This window comes from Rhinopithecus roxellana, chromosome 21 (assembly GCF_007565055.1).
Source record: "Rhinopithecus roxellana isolate Shanxi Qingling chromosome 21, ASM756505v1, whole genome shotgun sequence".
NCBI lineage: Eukaryota > Metazoa > Chordata > Mammalia > Primates > Cercopithecidae > Rhinopithecus > Rhinopithecus roxellana.
In genome coordinates, this window is record NC_044569.1 from 10,554,999 (window position 1) to 10,577,785 (window position 22,787).

General features: G+C 39.3%; 1 protein-coding gene across 3 annotated transcripts in view; it reads right to left on the bottom strand.

The window, feature by feature from the left end:
- Nucleotides 1-22,787, bottom strand: part of PTPRM (protein tyrosine phosphatase receptor type M) — an 848,823-nt gene that overhangs the window by 612,677 nt on the left and 213,359 nt on the right. For all 3 annotated transcript variants that reach the window (XM_030925938.1, XM_030925937.1, XM_030925936.1), the window contains exon 2: nt 19,398-19,520. In XM_030925938.1, the coding sequence (XP_030781798.1) occupies nt 19,398-19,520 (123 nt within the window). The remainder of the gene's footprint in view (nt 1-19,397; nt 19,521-22,787) is intronic.

Consider the following 22,787-nt stretch of genomic DNA (forward strand, 5'->3'; position numbering starts at 1 on the left):
TGGTTGAATCACTCGAGCTCAAGAGTTTGAGAACAACATGGGTAACACAGAAAGACCCCATCTCTACCAAAAAACAAAAAAAATTAGCCAGGTGTGGTATTGTGTGCGTGTAGTCCCAGCTGCTTGGGAGGCTGAGGTGGTAGGATCCCCAAAGCCTGGGGAAGTGGAGGGCTGCAGTGAGCCGTGACCGTGCCACTGCACTCTAGCCAGTGACAGAATGAGACTCAGTCTCAAAACAAAAAGCAAAAAACAAACAAACAAAGAAACACTTTTGTTAATTTAAAATACAATTTTTCAAAAATTATTTAAAATTTGTGATTGACCTTTTAAAAAATGTATTATGTGTCAGTCATCTAATCAATGGATAGCAAGAGTTTGAGAAATACAGGTCCAAATAACAAGGGGTATGAGCCCGGGGAAGTTAAGCAGATGTTTTCAGAGGGATGATAGACAGGAGAAGACAGGCAAAACCACCCGGCACTGAACAGAGCAAAACATAAGGGCAGAGTTCAGAAGAGTCACGGGCTGTTCATGCACCTTCTGGGGTTTTCCTCTGTGGAAAGAGAAGCCAGAATAGTCTTTACATGCCTCTAAAATAAAACACATCTCCCCAGCACAAAGTAAAAACTGAATTAAATGTAGCACACAAACCACTATGAAGAATAATCTACAAAAATTATGATGTCATCTCTAAGTACCTACTGGTACCAACAGCTTTAAATTTTGGGTTAGCACTTTGGTTTATTAAGAAGCTCCTTCAGATGTATTAAAAATCTGTTTACTTTTAGTATTGATTTTTTGATAAATATATTATCCAGAGAGGTTATATACAGTGATTTCCCTGGAAAAGCTGACATTTATTCAATGATATTTGCTTTACTGAATTAAGTAGCAATATATGCTCATATATCTTGGCTCTATCTGGGAAATTATCTTATCAGAGTTAAGGTAAGAGAATATTTTAGGAAAATATTAGGGTATGGTTTAATAATATAAAGCTTAGGAAAAAATCTACTTGTGTAAGATCTAGTTGTCATGGATTAATTCTTGACTTTTATATGCAAACATCATAAAGTTAATTCTCAAAACATTATTTTAGTCAATTAATTGGATTTTTAAAGATGGCACTCCTTTATAGAACAAAAAAGTAATCATTATATTCAACTTAAATAATGTTCTCCTGTAATAATTTACCAGGACCATTTTATTAAGTAATAACCTCTAAGGCCAAGTGAAGCAGAAGTTGCCAGCTACTCATCAAATGTCCTTTTCTTCTTCTTCTGTGCATCCAACTAAACCATACTCCCAGCTGCCTTTCTCTCCACTTCCAGACTTGGCCCACAGAAACCCCCACACAGATCCTCCAGGGACTTTTCCTGCACCATCTGGATGTCCACTTGACATCTAGAATCTTGGAAAATACATGTTGAAGATGCAGAGTCCTTTTCAACTGGGATGTCTATGTGTAACAAGCTCCCAACCCAACCACCTCCAAGCTGGGACCACACTAGACTATAATGTGAATGGGAAATAAATCTCCACAGTTTTAAAATACTGACATTGTGAGATTTATTTGTCACAGCATCTAGTGTTACACCAAGACATACATTTTTTCGATTATGTAAACTCTTAGCAAAAAACAAGGAATTTCATTTTCTTTAGAAAGTTCTTTAATCTGAAAAAGAAAGGATCTAGACGACAGGGCCTACTGAATTCAGATATGTCCTTTTCTCAGAACTCAGTCAATCAACAGACATTTATGAAATAACCACATCATTTGCTCTTACTAAGGTATACAAGTAAAAATGTCTTACATGAATATAATTCATTATTTGGCTTGGAAAAGAACACATTTGTAAGATGAGTCTTTCAATAATGAAGAAAGCCTTATAATAAAAAATAAACAAACACAACAAACTACCAACTCCCTTAAAGAGCATGCCTTCTATCACAATTTGTTTTTTATTAATTCATTTGTTTGGTGAGTTATTTTGTATATGTGTTTTTTTTTTTTTTTTAACCAACTTTCATTTTCAATTATTAAGAGTTAGCGGCCGGGCACGGTGGCTCAAGCCTGTAATCCCAGCACTTTGGGAGGCCGAGACAGGCGGATCACGAGGTCAGGAGATCGAGACCATCCTGGCTAACACGGTGAAACCCCGTCTCTACTAAAAAAAATACAAAAAAAAAACTAGGTGGGCATGGTGGCGGGCGCCTGTAGTCCCAGCTACTCGGGAGGCTGAGGCAGGAGAATGGCGTAAACCCAGGAGGCGGAGCTTGCAGTGAGCTGAGATCCGGCCACTGCACTCCAGCCTGGGCAACAGAGCGAGACTCGTCTCAAAAAAAAAAAAAAAAAAAAAAAGAGTTAGCAACCACTCCCATGAGCTACCTCGGAAGGTTACCTTCCTTTTCTTTTTAATTTACTGGGGGAAAGTTTATCATCTTAGACAGAACTGGACTTAAGAATTTAAAAACCAGTCATTTTTCCCAGGTGATTAACAGAGATAGCAATAAAAGCAGGAAATGCAACAAATAGCATGACTTTCTAAAGGGCTTCACATCAATTAATATTTTTGAAAGGTTTTTATTGCATTTGTCAAAGATGAGTCTTAGAGAGATCTCCTCTGTAATACTCGTAGACTAGATATAAGTGAATCAGGGAGGAAAGAAAAATAATCACTTGAATCAGAAGACCTTTTCAAAATAAGACTGTTAATAATCCCTTCCTCTTTGTGTCAGTGGGTATGCAGAGCCACAGGCCACAGAGGAGAGCCTCTCTACCCGCTATGTTGACCTCAGAAAACTGTGACCAAACTTTACCCTGCTGGCTGAAAAAGGATCTGACCTCTGGGATTTACACTGAATCAAAACATGGGGAGGATGCTGCCTGGGAAACGCTCACATGGGATTTAAACGTGCTCCCCTGGAGCTCAGTGGATTCTCTGTTCTGTGCTTTGCTGCGAGTATGTCTCTAAAGAAAATATTGTTCTTATCTGCTGGGGAAGGTCAGTAATGATAATGACCTTATGAGACGCAAGAGTAAGTAAGACCTCTTAACCAGGCCAAAAAGAGGAGGAAAAGAAGTGCAAAAGAGCATATTCATTAGCTCATTTGCAAAACCTGACACTGCATATTAATTAGAAGTCAAGCAAAGTCACCTGGGGCAACAGCAGAGGCCCCAGTGAAGGAGCAAAGAATTCCACGTCTCCATCTGCTGGGGGATTTTAGGAATTACTGAAATTTTAAAGTGTGGCATGGCTTAATTAAGGCTTATCAACAATCTTATCAAAGATAAATCAAATGAGAAAAGAAGCTACTGCCTGATCTCAGGGGTAAGAAAATGCGAATGTTCATACTAATCACAACTATCGACTTTTATTACTTAAAGGTTGCAATAACACAACACACCATTTCTCTTTTCAGTGCCAGGGTAACTGTATATGAACAAAATATAGGCATTTTATGAAGATAAGCGGTCTCTCAGCGAAGGCAACCCTTCCCTGCACAAGCACAATTATACTTGAGAAAGGACAATGATACATATTCAGCTTCCTAAAGATGCCAGCCAGAGCAAATGGGCAGATAGCGACTTCTGGATGCCTTGATTACATCTATCAAATCTTAGCGTTTTCAGCCTGCTAGGGACTCCGGATAACAGGCCCTTTCTTAAGTGAATCCCAGGCTTCAAAAACCACCATAATGGGTAGTCAATTAGTAGAGGAAATTGACTTTAGCAAGTCTATGCCACTTCATGAATTTAACTTTCTTTTCTTCCATTCAGTGCATTATTCTAATACTTGATTTTTCTGCCAAGTAAAGCATTGGTCAGCTTTGCTAACCTCACAAATCTGTTACCTCAAAAACCTTGCATATAGATCCTCCAAGACAATATTTAATCATCATCATCATCATCATCATTTAAAGACAGGGTCTCACTCCATCACCCAGGCTGGAGTACAGTGGCACAATCACGGCTCACTGCAGCCTCGACCTCCCTGGCTCAAGAAATCCTCCTGCCTCAGCCTGCCAAGCAGCTGGGACTGTAGACATGTGCCAACAAGCCTGGCTAATTTATTATTTTTATTTTTGTAGAGACAGGGTCTTGCTATGTTGTCCAGACAGCTATTGAACTTCTGGGCTCAAGCAATCCTCCCGCCTTGGCTTTCCAAAATGCTGGGATTATAAGTGTGAGCCACTGTGCCCAGCCCAAGATATGCTTTATCTGATAGGATACAAAAACAGAGCTATTCCATACTGCATACTTCATAAGTATTTACTGAAAAAAAAAAAAAAAAAAAGAACCAAAAAGCTAGAGAGGTCGTCCTCCTTCCTGAAGCTTAAATATTAACTATCTATAACAGCTGGACAAATCTAAAAAGATCATCAGATTCCCTTGGTGACCTTGCCCATGGCTATATTAAAAAGCTCAGATAATGTTTGTCTATGATGCCTTTCAAATATTAGCAAATTCTGTTAGAATTCATATCTTAGGAAATAAATATGTTGCCTTACAGAATTGGGCTATTGATAGGCATGTGACTGGTAAATTCACCTATGGGATTTGCTATCCATGCATATGAAATTTCCATTAAGTACAATTTTCAAGTCTTTTGAAACATGTTTAGCCATCTTTGTATCATTTTGTCACTATACGCTTCATAAAAGGCATTGGAATTATTTCATCATTACAGTATATATGACAATTTCACTGTTAAAACTCCCAGAAGCAGCACTGCTGAAGGAACTTAGATAGGCTCACTCATATATAAATATATTCAAATATTTCACTTTCTCCAACCCTCTACCATCCAGAAAGCCTACACCTAATTCCAAGTATATGAATACTACTCATACTTTCGTATTTTTCCAAAGCAAAATATTTCATAATCTCAACCTTCATAGAATTAATATTTACAGCTCTGTGGCTTCATACAATGTAATTTTATGTGCATTATTTCATTTGATAGTCTAGTAAAATAGGCATTTATTACTATAAAGAGGGACTACTTCTCAATAACAGGAATGAATTATTTATATTGTCTTTATTCAAAAAGAAAAAGAAAATCATAACACTCTGGGATATTCTTTTGCAATGCTTCCAAAATCTTTTTCCCTTCTTTTTCTTCTCAACTTCTCTGAGCCTGTAACTGCAAATTATCAAGGTACGCTCATCACTTAGCATGGCCTAGGTCAGTCATTTTCAAAGTATCTGCCAGAGACCCCTGAAATCCCTGAGACCCTTTCAAGGAGGCCACAAGGTCAAAACTATTTTCACGATCATAAGAAGACATTATTAGACTTACTATTCTCAGTTCACGCTCAACTTTCACAGGTGTACACCACTGCTCTGATGCCCAATGGAAGAGATGCTTATGGACTCTTCTGTTTTCAAACTTTCTCAGATTTAATTTCTAATTCAGAAAATATAAGTAGATATTACCCACTTGAACAAAAGCTCTGTGGATTTTTCAAAACATTTTCAGAGTATAAAGGGGTCCTAAGACCAAAGAGTTAGAGAACCATTCCACAACCCCAAAATCTCAGTGGCATACACAACACAGTTTATTTCTCATTCAGGCACACACCCACTGCAGTCATCTGAGTGTGTGTGAATGTGTGAGGAGCAAGGGAAGGCATTTCTACATCTTCCTCACTCAGGCATGTGGGCTAAAAGCAGTCTCAATGCTTCCACAGTCACCATGGTGGGAAAAAGGGGAGAGAACACCTTGACTCTCATCCTGGTTCTAGAAGCTTCTGCCTGAAAATGGTACATGTCACTTTCACTCACACTCACCAGCCAAAGCATGCGGAGTAACATCTAAATCAAAGGCAACAGAGATGCCCAGTCTTCCCATGTTTCTAGAAGGTGAAAGCTGGAAGCAGTCATTCAACAACACTAACAACCGCAGAGGCTATCTCTTATGACAGTTCATCTCTTCCCAGCATCTTTTCCAGAACTTATTCATCCTCATTACTCTTCATGGGGTTTAACACCAAACACACTTCAGGAAACATGGGGAGAAATGCTATTTAAATATGACACATGCAAGATAACTTATGTACATTGGGTTTTCTCAAAACCATTAAGAAATATCAAGTGTAGAGAAAATACATTATGGTGAATGCTTCCCAAAGCTAGTACATAATGCTATTGTATAAAGTAGGCTCTCTAAAAGTCTTTGACTGATGTATAAAACCAATTATTTGTAATAATTTATGCCATCAACAAATGTCCAACACCTTTTTATAAGAGCAAGACTCAGATCAATTCAAATAAATTAACATTTCTGTCTGAACTGACTCATCCAGCCCAAGTAACAAATTCACATGTCAGTGGTGGGTTGACCCAATGACCCATCTGCTAAAATATACAAACTGTATCATTTTGTTTTCCAAATAACAAGCATTGATTGCAGTGTTAGAAAGGTCACTTGTCATCAGTTCAGTGGTTGACCTACTGGCAAACTGCAGCCTGTCACTCCACAGTAAGCCAGGACAATCAGCAGAAACTAAGGGATGTTTTGATTATGGAGTACAATTAGGGAGGTGACACCATTTTCACAAGGTGTGTAACAAGATGCATCTTCAACAGAGAAAAAAGACGTGTCATGAGAAGGCATATGATGGTTTTCATAATTTCCCAAGATGACTATCAGAAACCTCATTTATTTATACTTACTTTGAAAAGCACTGGATCAAACCCAATCTGCGCCTTCAAGTTTTATGCCAAGGATTTCAATATTTTATCCATTTTCTATGGGTAACAGAATAAATATAAAAGATACCTCTTTCAAGGAAAGATACAAAACAAAGCAATATACAATTAAGAAACAACCCCATATTAGAGGAACCAAAACATACAAATAAGGACTGGTCATTTGAAAACCAAATTTTCAGTGACGCCTTCTCTAAAAGTGCCACTCTATTAATATGCTACTCCACATATCCAATTAGACACTTACTAATGCTGCATAATCAGTTGTTTCAATTTGTCCACCCACGAGACAGAGGCATTACGATTGTCCGGCAGACAATTAATTAAATAGCTATATTTATTTCTCTTTCGACCACTTAAGCTTTTACATATCGCTTTAAGATATAATTCATCACAATCTCCTAGAATAAAGTATCAGTTAACTATGCATTAAAGGCCACTTATTTAAAATAATGATCTGCACAATCATCTAGTGGAGTCTGCCAAGAAATTCTGTATAATTTTTTCTGTATTCAGTCCCATATTATAGATAGGGTACAAATGAATGCAAGCATGTATCCAAAAATAAAATTTAATAATTCCTTATGCATTTTCCTACAAAGCTAACCACCAAAATATCTACCAATAGGATAAGAATCTTTATATGTGAGACACCCACTGAGGCATAAAACCATGTGAAGCATTTGTCCTATTTAAGAAAGTCCTAAAATTACACCCTTTAAGTTAGTGGCTCCAAATCGGTGTTACATAAGTCCATCAGCTCTACTAAACCTCTCCAGTAATGACCAACGATCATCACGATATGCTCAGAAAGTGAAGACGTGGCTCAACTTGGGTTTGTAAATAAACACTTTCAATGCAATTTGAGACAACAGCATTTTGCCTAAAATGCACTAGTGGAGAAAAATTGCGTTGGCATGACATGAAGTCGGTGTAACTCAATTAATGTCTCCTGTTGCCCCACATTTATACTGCAAATTTTGCTTAGCTTCAAAAGTACAGAAAAATTAAGGAAGTAATAAATACACACTTCCCTTAGACTCAACACTTGTTAACATCTTACCATATCTGTACACATGTGCGCTCTCTCTCTGTAAACACAGACACACACACACACACACACACACACACACACACACACTCTCTTCATTTTCTGCAAAGACATCCTAACACTTGTATCTTCTAACACTTCAGCATGAATCTCCCGAGAACGAGGGTATTCTCCTACAGATTCATATGCTTTTTGGTACTCATTTACTAACCAAATTTCCTTATTATGTCTTTTCTGGAGACATTCTCATCAGAAATTCTGAATTTTCCTCACACATACTCAATTAAATATTTTCTTTTCTTCCCACTTTGCCAGAAATCAACAGTCAAATCACCCTCTTCCTTCATATCCTTCACCAACTCATCGCCTATGCCTGGACCTCTTTCTCTTCCCATTCCATGTACTAGGCAGTCCCTGGAACTACATGCAGTTTCCCAGGCAGCCTTGTGAACACCTGTGCTCCCTTCCCACCCCTCACTGCCTTTACACAGGATGTCCTTCTGTCTGGTATTTCTACCTGTTCCAACATCATGACTCACCTTCTCTTGCCCCTCTTGGGTGCTCCCACCTCCTGGAAGCCTTCCCCTTGGCCTCACCCCACCAGCCTCCATCTGGGTGGCAGCCTTCTTGGACTCAGAGCAGACAAATGGAGCTTCCCCCAGAGCACTCACTCGCAACACCATTTCTGCATGGCCTGGAAGACTGCAGGTTGATGTCTCACTGCATCCCTGGTGACTGGAACAGCACCTTGCACACAGCAGCGCTCAAAAAGCAGTGTCATTGTCAAAATAAAAATGTTGAGACAAATCTCTGAATTTAATGTTTTATTCAGGAGAAAAGAACTGCAATTTGGGCATACATGAAGACCAGGTGGTCTTGGTACATCCGAAGAATATAGAAGGTTGGAGGTTTTATAAAAAGCTGAAACAGTTTTATAAAAAGCTGAAACATAGTTTCTAGTGCCATAGTTCATTGGCACCAGAAAAGTTTGGGGAAGCTGGCAAGCTCTGATTGTTGAGTGACTATGGTGGGTAAGGTGGTGGGATACAAGGAGTTTTAGGAGTCACAGCAGGTATTCCAGGAACTATTAGATAAAACTGGTTTCTGGTTACAGCAGGCAGCTTCAGCAGCTGGGCTGGCAGAGAATGACATACTTGGAGCAATGGTGTGTGTCCAAGGTGCTTTTCCCCCAGCCTCTTGACTATTTTAGTTAGGTATGACAAGAATGACCCAATTCGTAGGATCAACTTTCACAGTGGGAGGGAACTTCTATTTGTTCCTGGTCTTAAGGTGAAAAGGATAATCTGGGTCTAACAATTATTTATTTAAATGTATTCAGCTCTTTGACTTCTTGGACTATGGAAACTCTGGACAGCCAGTTTTTTATGGGGGACCCTGTAATGATCCCCCATAGGCAGAAGGAGAATACAGTGAAGTAGTGCCCTAGCCACACACAACTTCCAAGGCCTTCCCCATCCTGATGTCAATGTGAGGGATCTTCTAACATCACCATCCACTGCCCAGTGGGTTGTGCCGGCTAGCACAGTGATGGCCCACTCCAAACCCCTGTGACTCCACGGATCCACCCCATGTAAAGACAAGCCACTGGGCTGGGCACAGTGGCTGCCACCTGTAATTCCAGTGCTTTGGGAGGCCAAGGCAGAAGGATTACTTGAGCCCAGGAGTTCAAGATCAGCCTGGGCAAGATAGCAAGGCCCTGTCTCTACACACACACACACACACACACACAGACACACACACACACAATTAAAAATTAGCCAGGCATCATGGCATGCACCTGTAGTCCCAGATACTCCAGAGGCCCAAGCAGAAGGATCCCTTGAGCCCACGAGTTTGATGCTGCAGTGAGCTATGATATGATCACTCCACTGCACTCCAACATAGGAAACAAAGCAAGATCCCATCTCTAAAAATTAATTAATTAATTAATAATAAAAAGAGAGGGCACTGTTCTGCTGCCCTGAATCCAAGTGGCAAGTCGTCCTCAGGCCTTGGACTTTCTGCTCTTTAGAGAAAATGTTTTCCAAAATCAGCTCCATCTCAACCCACCAACCCCTCTGACTCTGAGACTAAGGGAATGTCCATGAGTGTCACATAGAAACTCACTGTCCCTTTCTTGACTCATATTGCCAAGGTGGGCTTCTCTGTCCCAGTAAATTGGCTCTGCTCAGCATGAGTCCCTCACACCATGGAACCCAGCAGGTGGAACGCACAGGCCGTGAGAGCTGAGTGAATCCTTGGTGCGTATTTTCAGGAAAGGCAGCATAACCATCCCATTGCTGATCGCCCTTAGTCCTCATCTCTCACCCGCTCCACTACCAGATGCTAACTAAAAGATGTACAACACCTGTCATGATCGGCCTGTTTATGCCACTACTTGGCTCCACATAACTCTTATGATGTCATCTTGCACAATTTTACGGGAAATTTAAGCAGGAAATAAAACTATTGAAACACATATTTATAAACATGGGCTAATTTGTATACTTTTTAGCAAATATTTAAAACACAGCTTAGTCACTATTCTTACTTTTTGTAAGCTTCCAATCTGCCGAGACCAGAATTTGGAACAAATTTAAAGGAAAACATTTGCTGAATATTAAATATAAACTATTGAAATAAGTGGTCATACATAATACAGTGGCTGGCATTGGCCCCCTTGATACTGTGTGATATTAAAAATCAAAACATTTTTTAAAGAATGACAGCTTAAATCGCTGAAAGTTTTTGTATAGAAAAACTGCATCACTGAAAACATTATGCTGTATGACATAAGCCAGGCACAAAAGGACAGCACTGTATGACTCCACTTACATAAGCTACCTAGAGTGGCCAAATTCATAGAGACAAAAAGTGGAACAGTGGTTGCCAGGGCTGGGGGAGGAGGAAGGAGGAGTTAGAGTTTAACAGGTACAGAGTTTCAGTTGGGGGAAGACGCAGAAGTTCTGGAGAAGGACGATGGTGATAGTTGTACAATGTGAATGCATTTATAATGCACTGAACTGTACACTTAAAAATGGTTCACATAGTAAATTTGATGCTATGTATATTCTACTACTTTTTTTTAAAAGGAGGAAAACACCAAATCAGATGTGTAATTCAAGAACTAAAATCCTTCCTTCTTCCTTCCTTCCTTCCTTCCTTCCTTCCTTCCTTCCTTCCTTCCTTCCTTCCTTAATTAACATGAAATGTGATCCCTACCTTTGGCTCCATCAGGGAGAACCCTCCCCTGTACACCCGTTACCCACACAACCAGTGAGGGCCACTGAAGGGGCACACGGTGTCCACACATGTGGAAATGAGGCTACACAGAGCCTGTGGTGTTTCACTAAGTGCTCCCCACAGGTCACTGACATGAAATGGTTTGTTTTTTCATAATCATCTAAAGTTATTTTTCTACATTTTGTAATTTCAAAACTGCTGAGAGACTACAACTCCAGTCCAATTTATTTTGCTTTGTCTCATCATTCACCATATAAAACCTGACTGTAAACTCATTCTAAGCCTCACCATGGTGGTCTGAGTAAGACCTAGGGAGGACGAATACTCACTAGTGATTATAATACAGCTAGATCTCAGGTGGGAGTCTCAGTGTGGACAACTGAATGAGATATTCAAGGAAGGATAGTAATTCAGTTTTCGTTTGTTGGGTTCAGTGACTGGAATTATTCAGATTCAACTAAAAAAAAGTCAAATTCAAAGCCCACCTCCCAAATATTTTAAGTGTTAATTTTTATTATAAAGTTAGACTTGGTTATAAAGGAAATGTGTCAGATAGAAACGATGGGGCAATAACCTCAAATCCTACCGTCCAGATAAAAAACACTGTTAGATGGACACAAACATGGGAATGAACGATAGACAATGGGGACTACTTGTGGGGAATGGTGGGATGGGGGTATGGGCTGGAAGGCTACCTATGAGGACTATGCTCACTACCTGGGTGATGGGATCATTTGTATACCAAGCCTCAGCAGCACGCAATTTACCCATTTAACAAACCTACACATGTATCCCCTGAACCTAAAAGAAGAAGAAAAAAATCAGTGTATTTTATTGTATGCAAATTCCACATTAATTTTTTACAAATTAAAAACAAATCTTGGCTCTTAAAAAAACAGGCACTGCTGCATCTAAATATCTGAAAATTTCATGAATTATTAATAGGGTTTTGAAACAAATATACTGATTAAAGATTTTTTTTAATTATTGTATTTTAATAGACTTCTTTCAGCTTGGGGCTTTTTAATCCAATCAAAAATTAGATGAAGATTTCCATCTTCTATTTCTTACCTGGCGTAATTCAGAAGAGACAATAAGAATTTACCAAAAGCTGCCCATTTAGCTGAGCCAAAATTAAGCTCAGAGATGAATTCATACCAAATTGCCTCCACATTATTTAATAATACTAACAAAGTGAATAAATCTGTTAAATGTTGCACTGGGCCAGGTTAAAGGCTAAGCTCCTGGTGTGTATTATTGGGTCTCACCTGGTCAGTAACTCTTTGAGGTAGGTTTTAAATGTCTTCCCATGGCTTCCAGGGTCCTGTGTGGTCTGACTCCCACCCCTAGCTCCAGCAGAGCATGTCCCTGCCCTTCCCTATGCTGGATCACTCAGCCTCCATGGCCTCTTTGCCTTGACAGGATTCAGGTCTTTACTCAAAGATGCATCCTCAGAAAAGCTGCCCTTGTCTGCAACGCCCATTGCTCTCTAAGGCTTTATCCCAATTCCTCTTCAGCATTCTTGGCACTTCCCACCATGACAGTCTGTTTTCTCCACTTACCTGTGGACTGCCTGCCTCCTCGATGGGATTTAATCATCAAGAGGCTAGAAACTCCATTGCTACAGCTCTAGCACCTACAGCCAGGACCATGGTAGTCACTCCATGAACAGCTATTACTAATATTTTACAGACAATAGGACTAAAATGGGGAGCTTCAGAACTTGCCCAAGGTCAACAGCTACACATTGATAGAGCCAGCAGCTGACCTGGGCAGGGCACGTAGACCCACGGTCAACAGCCTGCACATTCATTTCAAGAAGATCCAAATGTATGCACCTGAAATGAAAGACTAGCCTCTTCCCCAGATGCATGTTCTCACGTGAAGAGAATACGCAAGGGTACTCCAAAGAACAAAAGCGAAGGCTGTCATTCTCCCACGGATGCCTGGGTAAAGTATTCTTTTTCTGAACTTCAGTTTCCTATGTTGTAAAACGAGGATAATGCCACCCAATCTCCCAGGCCCATCATGATGACCAAATGATACAGAGCAAAAAAGCAAATGTTGTTAACTGCTTAGTGTCATGTACATATACAAGATTACTTTGTTTTCTAAGGCAGACTGATCTGAAAATACTGTGCAGTTACTTGCCTAAGATTTAGACTTTTTATCTTACTTTTTTTTTTAAAGAAAGCTATATGGAAAGCTAGATTTCATGCTTTAATGTGCTGGGTCTGATGAACTATATTTTGGATTACCTCTTAAATACTCATGACTAGGAAGTCATTACTAAATGTGGGGGCCAGGTGCGGTTGCTCACACCTGCAATCCCAGCACTTTGGGAGGCTGAGGCAGGCGAATCACGAGGTCAGATCGAGACCATCCTGGCTAAAACAGTGAAACCCCCTCTCTACTAAACATACAAAAAATTAGCTGGGCATGGTGGCGGGCACCTGTAGCCCCAGCTGCTTGGGAGGCTGAGGCGGGAGAATGGCATGAACCCGGAGACGGAGCTTGCAGTGAGCCGAGATTGCGCCACTGCACTCCAGCCTGGGCGACAGAGCGAGACTCCGTCTCAATAAATGAATGAATGAATGAATGAATGAATGAATGAATGAATGAGGGAAATGTGGTTTTCTAGCATATAATCGTAAGCCCATCCAGGAACGATCTTATCAGACTAAGAAGATAAGGTAGGCTGAGAAGAGGATCTTTATTTGTTTCACTTGGTGAAAAATCTCAGGCATCTAAAACAATGCATAGCACATAGCAGGTGTTTAATAAACATTTGTTGAATGTTGACTGATTTGAAAGAACGAATAGGATAATTAGAGAACTGTCTGAATATTCTGTGCCAAAACCATTTCTCACTGGTGACATGCTGAAATTTAAGAGGGGAAGAGTATGTTCAAGCCCACTGTCATCTTCCCTTCATTACTCTCTAAGACCTGAAGAAGCCCTGAAGTGTGAATAAATAGGGAAGTCTTCCCTAGCACAAGGAAAATGTGTCTGATAAGTGCATTCGAAGAGAAAACTTCAATTACTTTGTCTGTCAATCCATCTTCCTTCCCAAATGTGAAACTGACTCTAAACAAATATATGTAGTCATTTTTCTATTTTCTGGGTCATCACACAGAGTGCACACTGCTGCCCCGTCCTGACACTTTCCTCTCTGTGTGTCATGCGGGCACCCACCAACATGATTTGATTCTTAGTCACAACATCTCCATGAAAATTAGCAGCAGCATCATTCCCAACTCCCCACAGGTATAACTAAGACATGGAAAGCTAAATGAGCTTTATGTAGTCCCATGCTATACTACTGGAAAAATACTAAGAGAATTATGTTATCCCAACACCAATATCCACTTTCACTCAAAAATACTAAGAGAATTATGTTATCCCAACACCGATATCCACTTTCACTCAATTACAGCCTTTTAGAGGTAAGAAAACTTAAGGGGACAACACAGACTATAAATACATGTCATGAGTATCAAATAGCTACGGTTATAGCTATGACTATAAGTTACCTTTACATTCTTAGTACTGTAGATGAATTTGATTATTTAATTTTTTTATAAAACAAGATTGTATTTTTAAGCATATAGAATCTATTAAGTATCAGTGGTATAGAACTGGAACACTGAGGTACAAGTACACAAAATACCACATTATCAAACCAGGTAGGTGTTTTTACATCATAAAACCCTTTTTAAAGTTTCTAATCTATGTGATAATTATAGAATGTGCTATAGTATATAAAGTGATAGAATGCAAGAGTGCTAACAAAATACACCAGTTACTATATCAAGATTTTTGTGCTCAAAGTAGCAATCCTTATGACAAAGTTCAAGAAATTTCCCCACCGTGGGCCAGGCGCAGTGGCTCACGCCTGTAATCCCCACACTTTGGGAGGCTGAGGCAGGTGGATCATCTGAGGTCAGGAGTTCGAGATCAGCCTGGCCAACATGGTGAAATCCCGTCTCTACTAAAAATACAAAAACTAGCTGGACGTGGTGGCAGGTGCCTGTAGTCCCAGCTAGCTACTTGGGAGGCTGAGGCAGGAGACTCACTTGAACCAGGACGGGAAGTGGTGGGGGGCTGCAGAGGTTGCAGTGATCTGAAATCGTGCCACTTCATTCCAGCCTGGGTGGAAGAGCAAAACTCTGCTTCAAAAAAATAAAAATTAAAAAAAAAAGAAATTTCCCCATTGCTAATAGAGAAGATCAACTGCTATGAAATGAATCACTCACTCACTGATAAAAGAGAAATTAGGTTTGGCATGGTTTCACCACCAAAAAAAACCGTGATGACTCAGAGCTAGCAACAAAAGTTTAATCTACTATGACATGAATGTTCACTTGAAATAAAAAATTTAAACAGCATTTAGTATTTATTTGCCCTAAATATGTATTTCCAGAGCTAACGTCACTGCTCCAGAGTAGTTATCAAGCCAGCTTGCCTAAAGCTCCAAACTGCATTTTAACTTTTTAAATGTGGTTAAAAATAACCTCACACATGAGGATATAGGGAAACAAATCTATACACTGGAGCACTAGCTTTTAAAAAGACAGAAAAAGTAAAAAGCTAAAAATTAGAATGAAATGTTAGTCTCTCACTGCCATAACTTTTAAATTCATCTTGATGAATTATTACTCTTCATTTATAAAGATGGGGTCTTCCCATGTTGTCCAGGATGGTCTCGAACTGCTGGACTCAAGCAATTCTCTCACCTCAGCCTCCCAAAGTACCAGCATGACAGGCATGAGCCACCACACCCGGCCCTTGATGAATTATTCACTTATTAGAGTTACAGGAGTGTGACAAAGATTTAGGTACTAAAAAAAATAAAGAAAATCACATCACAATGCTTTCTAAGAGGTAGCAAATTTAAGGCAATTATAGAGGAAATCTCTAATCATGTTTTTTTCTTACTGATTTTAATAGCCCCATGTTTAGAAAACACATCTTCTGAAAGTGAGAGAAAATGTGAAATGTTTGTAGATTAATAATTACATGAATATAGAAAACAACAACAATATAAACCATGGGTCCAAAACAACAATTACATGCTGATGCCAAAATGGTCTAAGACAGGTATCAGCAACATTCTTCCGTAAAGGGCCAGAGTATAAATATCTTATGCTTTGTGGACCAGTCTCTACTGCAACTACTAAACTCTGTCACTGTAGCTTGAAACCAACCACTTGACACCATTTAAGCAAGTAGGCATGGCTGTGTGTCAGTAAAACTTTACTTGTGAACGTTGCATTTTGAATTTCACATCACAAAATGTTATTATTCTTTTTGCTTTTTTACAACTATTAAAATATGTAACAACCACTCTTAGCTCACAAGCCACACAAAAACTGGCAGCAAGCTGGATTTGATCAGTAGGACAGTTTGCCAACTCTCGGTCTCTAAAGTGTTACCGAACCAACCTATATACATGATACAAATACACATACCATGAAAGAATAAATCCAATAGTATTTTACATACAGGTTTAGAAAATTTGCCCTCAAAAAGCTATGTTTCTATCTGATTTTCCTACCCATTTACCCTGAGAAATTCATAAGTCATTTCTGTTTTAGCACAGGAAAACCAGCCTTGGAATCAGTTTTTGAAAGGAATAAATCATATTATACACATTAATGGAAGAGGACAAAAAGAAAAAGAAGGTGAAAACCCCTGAAACTAAGCAGCATTTAAAACTTATGGCTGTATATACATACTGGAGACTCAGTTTAAAAATCTAGACTTTAGGATAGTACACTCATGTTTAGAAGATGCTGTTTCCTCACTTCTAACAATGTTGCTTTGAGAATGGAACTCCTCACTTTGGTCGATGGGTCAGCTGGGTACAGCTCCACGTTCTTTTATAAAATACTGGGTTTATACTGAGAAACTGCTTTTAGAACACTTCCAGTCTCTAGCACACTTAATTACATATCATTTTAGATTGTTCACTAATTGTATTTTTGTAACTTTTCTTCCCCAAGTAGATAAGTTCCTAAAGAGAAAAAAGTCACTTCTTATAATCCTTCCTCTCCTACAATAATTACCATCATGTTTAGTATACACTGGGGCCCAAAAACAATTTCTAATGACCAAAGTTTGTTTAATGGGTAGTAAAGAAAAAAAAAAAAAGAAATACCCGTATTTTCAGTTCTATATTATGGCAAAAATATTTAATCTGATGGAGCAAGGACAGTTTTCAGAAATCTGATCTGCACCCCTGTGCATAAGCACGGCCAGAGGGGTGGGGGAATTGCCAGTCCTTCCCTTTCCTCACTCAAATACTGACACCTAAACCACTCTCAGATCCAAACAATGAGTTGCAATCTGTTTGGGGGTGAGGGTCCAAAACACACCTTCTGTAACTACCAGAATAAGACAGACTTGACGAAAGGGTTGCAAGATGTACCACTCAGAGATCTTAAGCTACAAAGGCCTAATATTAATTATCAAGTATTCTATTCATCAACAGAAGACTAAATCATAAGAAAACATATAAATGCCTCCATGTCATTCTTCTCAAGTCAGAAGAGCCTTCAAAGGCCATATATGTGCAGCATCACTTCCTCTTCATTCACCTTTGTTCTTTCAGTTACCTAACTGGCTGTGCCAGAATACACCTGGGCTTTGAGCTTTACTACCATTTTTTTAACGGCCTGTGCTAGAAACCTATGCTTTTAATATTTTAAAGTTGGCAACTTAGTCTAAGATGGGCCACTGAAAAAAAGAAAAGGACAAGACAGTGACAAGAAATGATTTCTTTGGCCTCATTTATCAAGGGAGGTGAGTTATCTTGTGGCAGAAATAGAGTCAGGAGAGGCTAGAAAAGATTCTGAAATACTTGGGCTTCTTTTTAAAAGTTAATTTTTTCAAGTCAAGTTTCGATTTAAGAACAAAAATAATGAAATCAACTACCCAATGTGAAATATTTCAAATTTTTTATCAAATGAGGAGTTAATAGACAAAGCAAGAGTGAGTGCATTCTTCTGGGGCAATCTACCACTACTAATCTAAGGGCCTCCCCACTCTCATGGCCTCAGCCAGCCCAGCCTCACTGGACACAGGCTGGGTCCTCTTGAGAGGGCAGAAAAGACCAAAAGGCCATTGGGGGAGACACTGTTTTGGGAAACGATGGCCCCACAGGAGAAGCGCAGCTGTGTTCTCCTCTTCCCCTCTCTTTATTACTGACAGGAACAGAAGCAGGAACTGGAATTTGGAAAAGCAACTAAAGCTGATTTAAACAGTCCTATTCAACAGCACACACGTATACAAGAGAACAGGAGACATAGAAAAGGAGGGTGTGAGCTGCAGCTGCAAGGAGATAACCAACAGCTAGAAAGGCTTTGAGTCCAGTGAAGCCATAGTGATAAAGAGCTCAATGCTCCCTTCTTTGAAGCTACAAGGAGTTAAATGTGGGAAGGAGAGGGCAGGAACACAGTGGGCATCATACCGTCAAAGTTTAGTGACAACATTAAACTCTACTTCACGTTTAAAAGCTACCTTTACAAGATTACTTACTAAATGTAATGATTCCTATGCTTTGGAGCATTAATGAAAAACTTTGCATTCATTAAAAAGTATAAAAATTGTGTTGTATCTGAAATCCAAATCAGAATATGTTTCACAGTTTGAAACCTGAATGGAGCAAACTCATCACCGAATCTGCAGACCTAAAGTCCGAAAGGGATGCTCAGTGTCATAGCCTGAAAAAGGGTCCATTGAGTAATCAAGCTCCAAGCTGATTAGACTTCACTAGCCACCATCTTCCTACTTTTCCCTCCCAATAAGAAGTAGAATTCTTTTTGGTGTTCAGTGGAACACATCTTTCACTCATCAGAAATTCACTAAGCACTTCTTCAGTGGAAAAAATACCCACATTTATGCATTGCCATTTCATCTTCAGAACACTGTCAAGATCACTGGGTATTCTCCTAGATCTCCTAGGTGCCAAGTGAGTCCCTGAGGCTGAGAAAAGTCCCCCACCAAGGCCTCCTATCTGGGATGGATGGAGACTGTTATTTGGATTCCCCAACTGGAGTTTCACCCCTTAGACACATTTGCCAGAGATCTCAATCTTTTTCTCATATCTGCTGCTTGGGAAAAGATCAACTGGGTAATGCCCACTAATCTAGCTAAGGGGCACTTGCAAATAAAAGAAGTGTAATTTAGACTTTAAGGGGAGAGAGATAAAACTTTTATAACCTATCCTCTTAATTGCACCACTCTCACTAGCTAATCCAACTTTGACTGCCATATCCAAAGACCAACACCTTCACTCATTTAACCAATATCCAGTGAACACACACTGTGATTGAGACTCTTGTGTTCCTCTTTATTTTAAAACAAAACTTAAAACTGAAAGCAAACCTGATGGCATCCATGGATCAGAAGTCGGTTTGGTCAAGGTGTTCACTTGCTCCCAATTGAAGTCATCATCTTCAGATTGACTATATCCACATGTGCTATATGGCTCATCAAAGAGGCAGCCACCTAAAATGTAGAAGAATAAAAAGTAATGTAAATACCAACCAGACCTCTGGAATAAGCTATGATGATTTCAGGAAGCCTTAGACTTGATGGCACGTTTGATGCCAAACTAAATCTGATTAGGTCTTTCTACTCAGGAGCTGTGCATCCAACACTTACTGATCCCTTGCCAAGTGCTGCTGAATATTAACCATGCCTCACCCACATCGCTGTATTACGCAGCTCTCCAAAAGCAATCTAATGTTGGTAGAAGCCAACTGAAGGTAAGACCTGGCCAGGCATGGTGGCTCATGCCTGTAATACCAGCACTTTGGGAGGCTGAGGTGGGCGAATCACCTGAGGTCAGGAGTTCGAGACCAGCCTGGCCAACATGGTGAAACCCTGTCTCCACAAAAATACAAAAATTAGCCAGGCATGATGGCGGGTGCTTGTAATCCCAGCTACTCGAGAGGCTGAGACGGAAGAATCGCTTGAACCTGAGAGGTGGAGGTTACAATGAGCTGAGATCATGCCACTGCACTCCAGCCTGGGCGACAGGGCAAGACTCTATGTCCAAAAAAAAAAAAAAAAAAGAAAGTAAGACCTAAGCAAATTTAAAATCTGTAGTTTCCAGATGTATAGGAATTTGAAAAACTGCTCTTGCATTCAAAATTTTAAGAGAACTGACTTAAATGTTCTACATGTTTTCAATAAAGAAAAAACACTTATAATTTGTCCAAAAAAATGAAAAAAGAAATGCTTTCACCACAATCCTGGCACAATAGTGGAGGACAAGATGCAGTACAAACCATGGCACAACTTGCAAAATATTTTCCAAATACTTATTCCAAATCTAACAAAGAAACAAAGTTTTACTTTAATACTTTGGAGATTTGAGGTCTCAAAATTAAAAGAGATGATAAATTCACTTACAGTCTATACAAGTTTTAAAGGCAAAAATAAATTCAAGACTAAGCATGTGGTAAACATCTGCTTAATTCTGGTACTAGAAATGAAACTACTTAAATGGAAAAAAACAAAGAATAATAGAAAATACAGCATATACATAGCAATTCAGCTGTTTCAGCATCAATAGCATTCAGCACATTAATGATTTTGTCCCATCCCATATCCTCTTGAATGCCTCCTGTTACTTTTTTTAGTATCAGATCTTTTCTCCACATTTCACATGGGGAAGTGATTAACTAAATTGATCTTATTATTATGAAAATGCTACTATCCATCATATAATGCTATTAATCATATTAATTCAAAAAATTATAATTGTTTGCCACTAATGACAATTAAGTGTTCTGGTTCAAGAAAACATGAATTTAAGAATATTTTTACATTATGTCCACAATGTGTGTCCTGTTGGCAAGAAGGTAAGTAAAACAGCCATTGTCCAACCTCAGAGCGAAAACAGATGTTAGAGGTCACCTGGTCCAGCTTATATCCAAATGCTTAGGTCAACTGTACAACCTCCCAGCCAGCCAGCCTCTGAACAGATGAGGCACTCAGAATTCTGTAAAGCATCCTGACTATGTAGAACATTCCCCCTGAAAAAGGCCCAAACTCTGCTTCTTGAAATGTATACCCATTTATCTTTGCTCTATCCTGTGAAAAAATAGTGGAAAAAAAAGAAAGAAAGAAAGAAAGAAAAGAAAAGAAAAAAGAAAAATCTTAGCTTTGGCAAAGGAAAGCTGATTATTTGAAAAGAGCTGTCATGTTCTAAGTCTTCACTTCTCCAGGCAACAGGCAAAGTATGCTTTGCTCCCTGCAATTCCTGCTACTAAAAGGTTTACAGGCCCTTCAACCATTCTGGCAGCTGTTCAGAATTCAACGGGCTACTGCCCTTGATCGCATTCTCTTCTCAGTGCAGAGAGGGTACTGGTCCATTCTCAGCTTCTGTGAGCCTGAAATCCCATACGGCTTTTGCACACCACTGCCGTTGAGTCTCTCTCCACTTTTCTAACAAAGTAAACAGTTTTCTGAATTCAAACCAGGACTATCCATTTATGCTTACTAAATCCCATCTCCTGCTGTTAGTGCATCACTCCATCCTACAACTCTGACATTGTCATTCAATCCTGGTAATAGCCATCTTACCTAGTTTTGTGTTGTCTGCAAATCTGATGAGCATGCTTTCTACATCTGCCTCCAAGGCTCCGATAAACAATGTTAAACAGGATAGCATCAAGGAACCTCAGACTGTCTGACCCAGCTTTCTAGCTTTGTCTTAGTTGTTAGCTCCAGATCTGATGGTGAAATTAGTGTCCCTGGACACTGTCTTCTCTAACACTTTTAACAATTACTTGTTTCAACTAAACACTCCATTGAGAACAAAACAACTCCAAAGATACAGCCTTAATTTAATGACAACAACTGGTCATTTATATTGTCCTCTTACTGAGTTTTAACAACTCCAGAAACAAAATGGATTTGTCTAAAATGCATAATACTAACAACTTTCCAGTTTGGGGTATGAAATGTTAGAAGACTGCAAACATTTATGAGAAATAGTGTCTCTTGGTTGCAAACTCTAATTTTGATGTAGAAAACAGCTTTGGTATTGTAGCAATAAACTCAAATAGCAACAGCACTAATAATATTCAAAAAGAATGAAATCCTCAATTTTGACAGAGAAGGTCCCCCAGTGGAAACAGATAGCACTCAGATGAAAGTCCTACAGTGTGATCTTAAACAGTGAGAAATAGTGATAAGCATCCACAAAACAACTTAAGGCTGGCTACAGACCTGGTTTACAAAACCACTATTGCACTATAAGAGAAGCACATATAAAGCAAAAGCATGCACGTGTGGCTGAGAGCAAACCCAGAAGACTAATACACCACTGGTGCAAGGTTATAATTTTCCCATTACACAAAGCTGTCCTTATCACTTGAAACGAAACAAATAAAGTATGATATGGTTCTTTCTGGACCCATGAAGGATTATTGAACTACCAGAAAATGGGATCAACTATGAATTTCATATTGCCCAATGAGGATACATTTCCCTGCACACCAATTTTCAGATCCACCCCTAGCCTTCATTCAATAGATATGGGACCCCCCAAAATAACAAATATGGTTTATTGGGATAAAACAAGATACGTTAAAGTAAATTACATCACAATTAAAATAACCAAGTAAAGAAAGAACAACTAAGCTTTCAGTTTTCAGGACAGCTTTGGGTAGTAGCAAAATGCATAGATTCTGAGTAAAACACAGGCATATTCCAATTCTTCCACTGTTAGCTTGCTGATTTTAAACAAATCACTTAGAAACA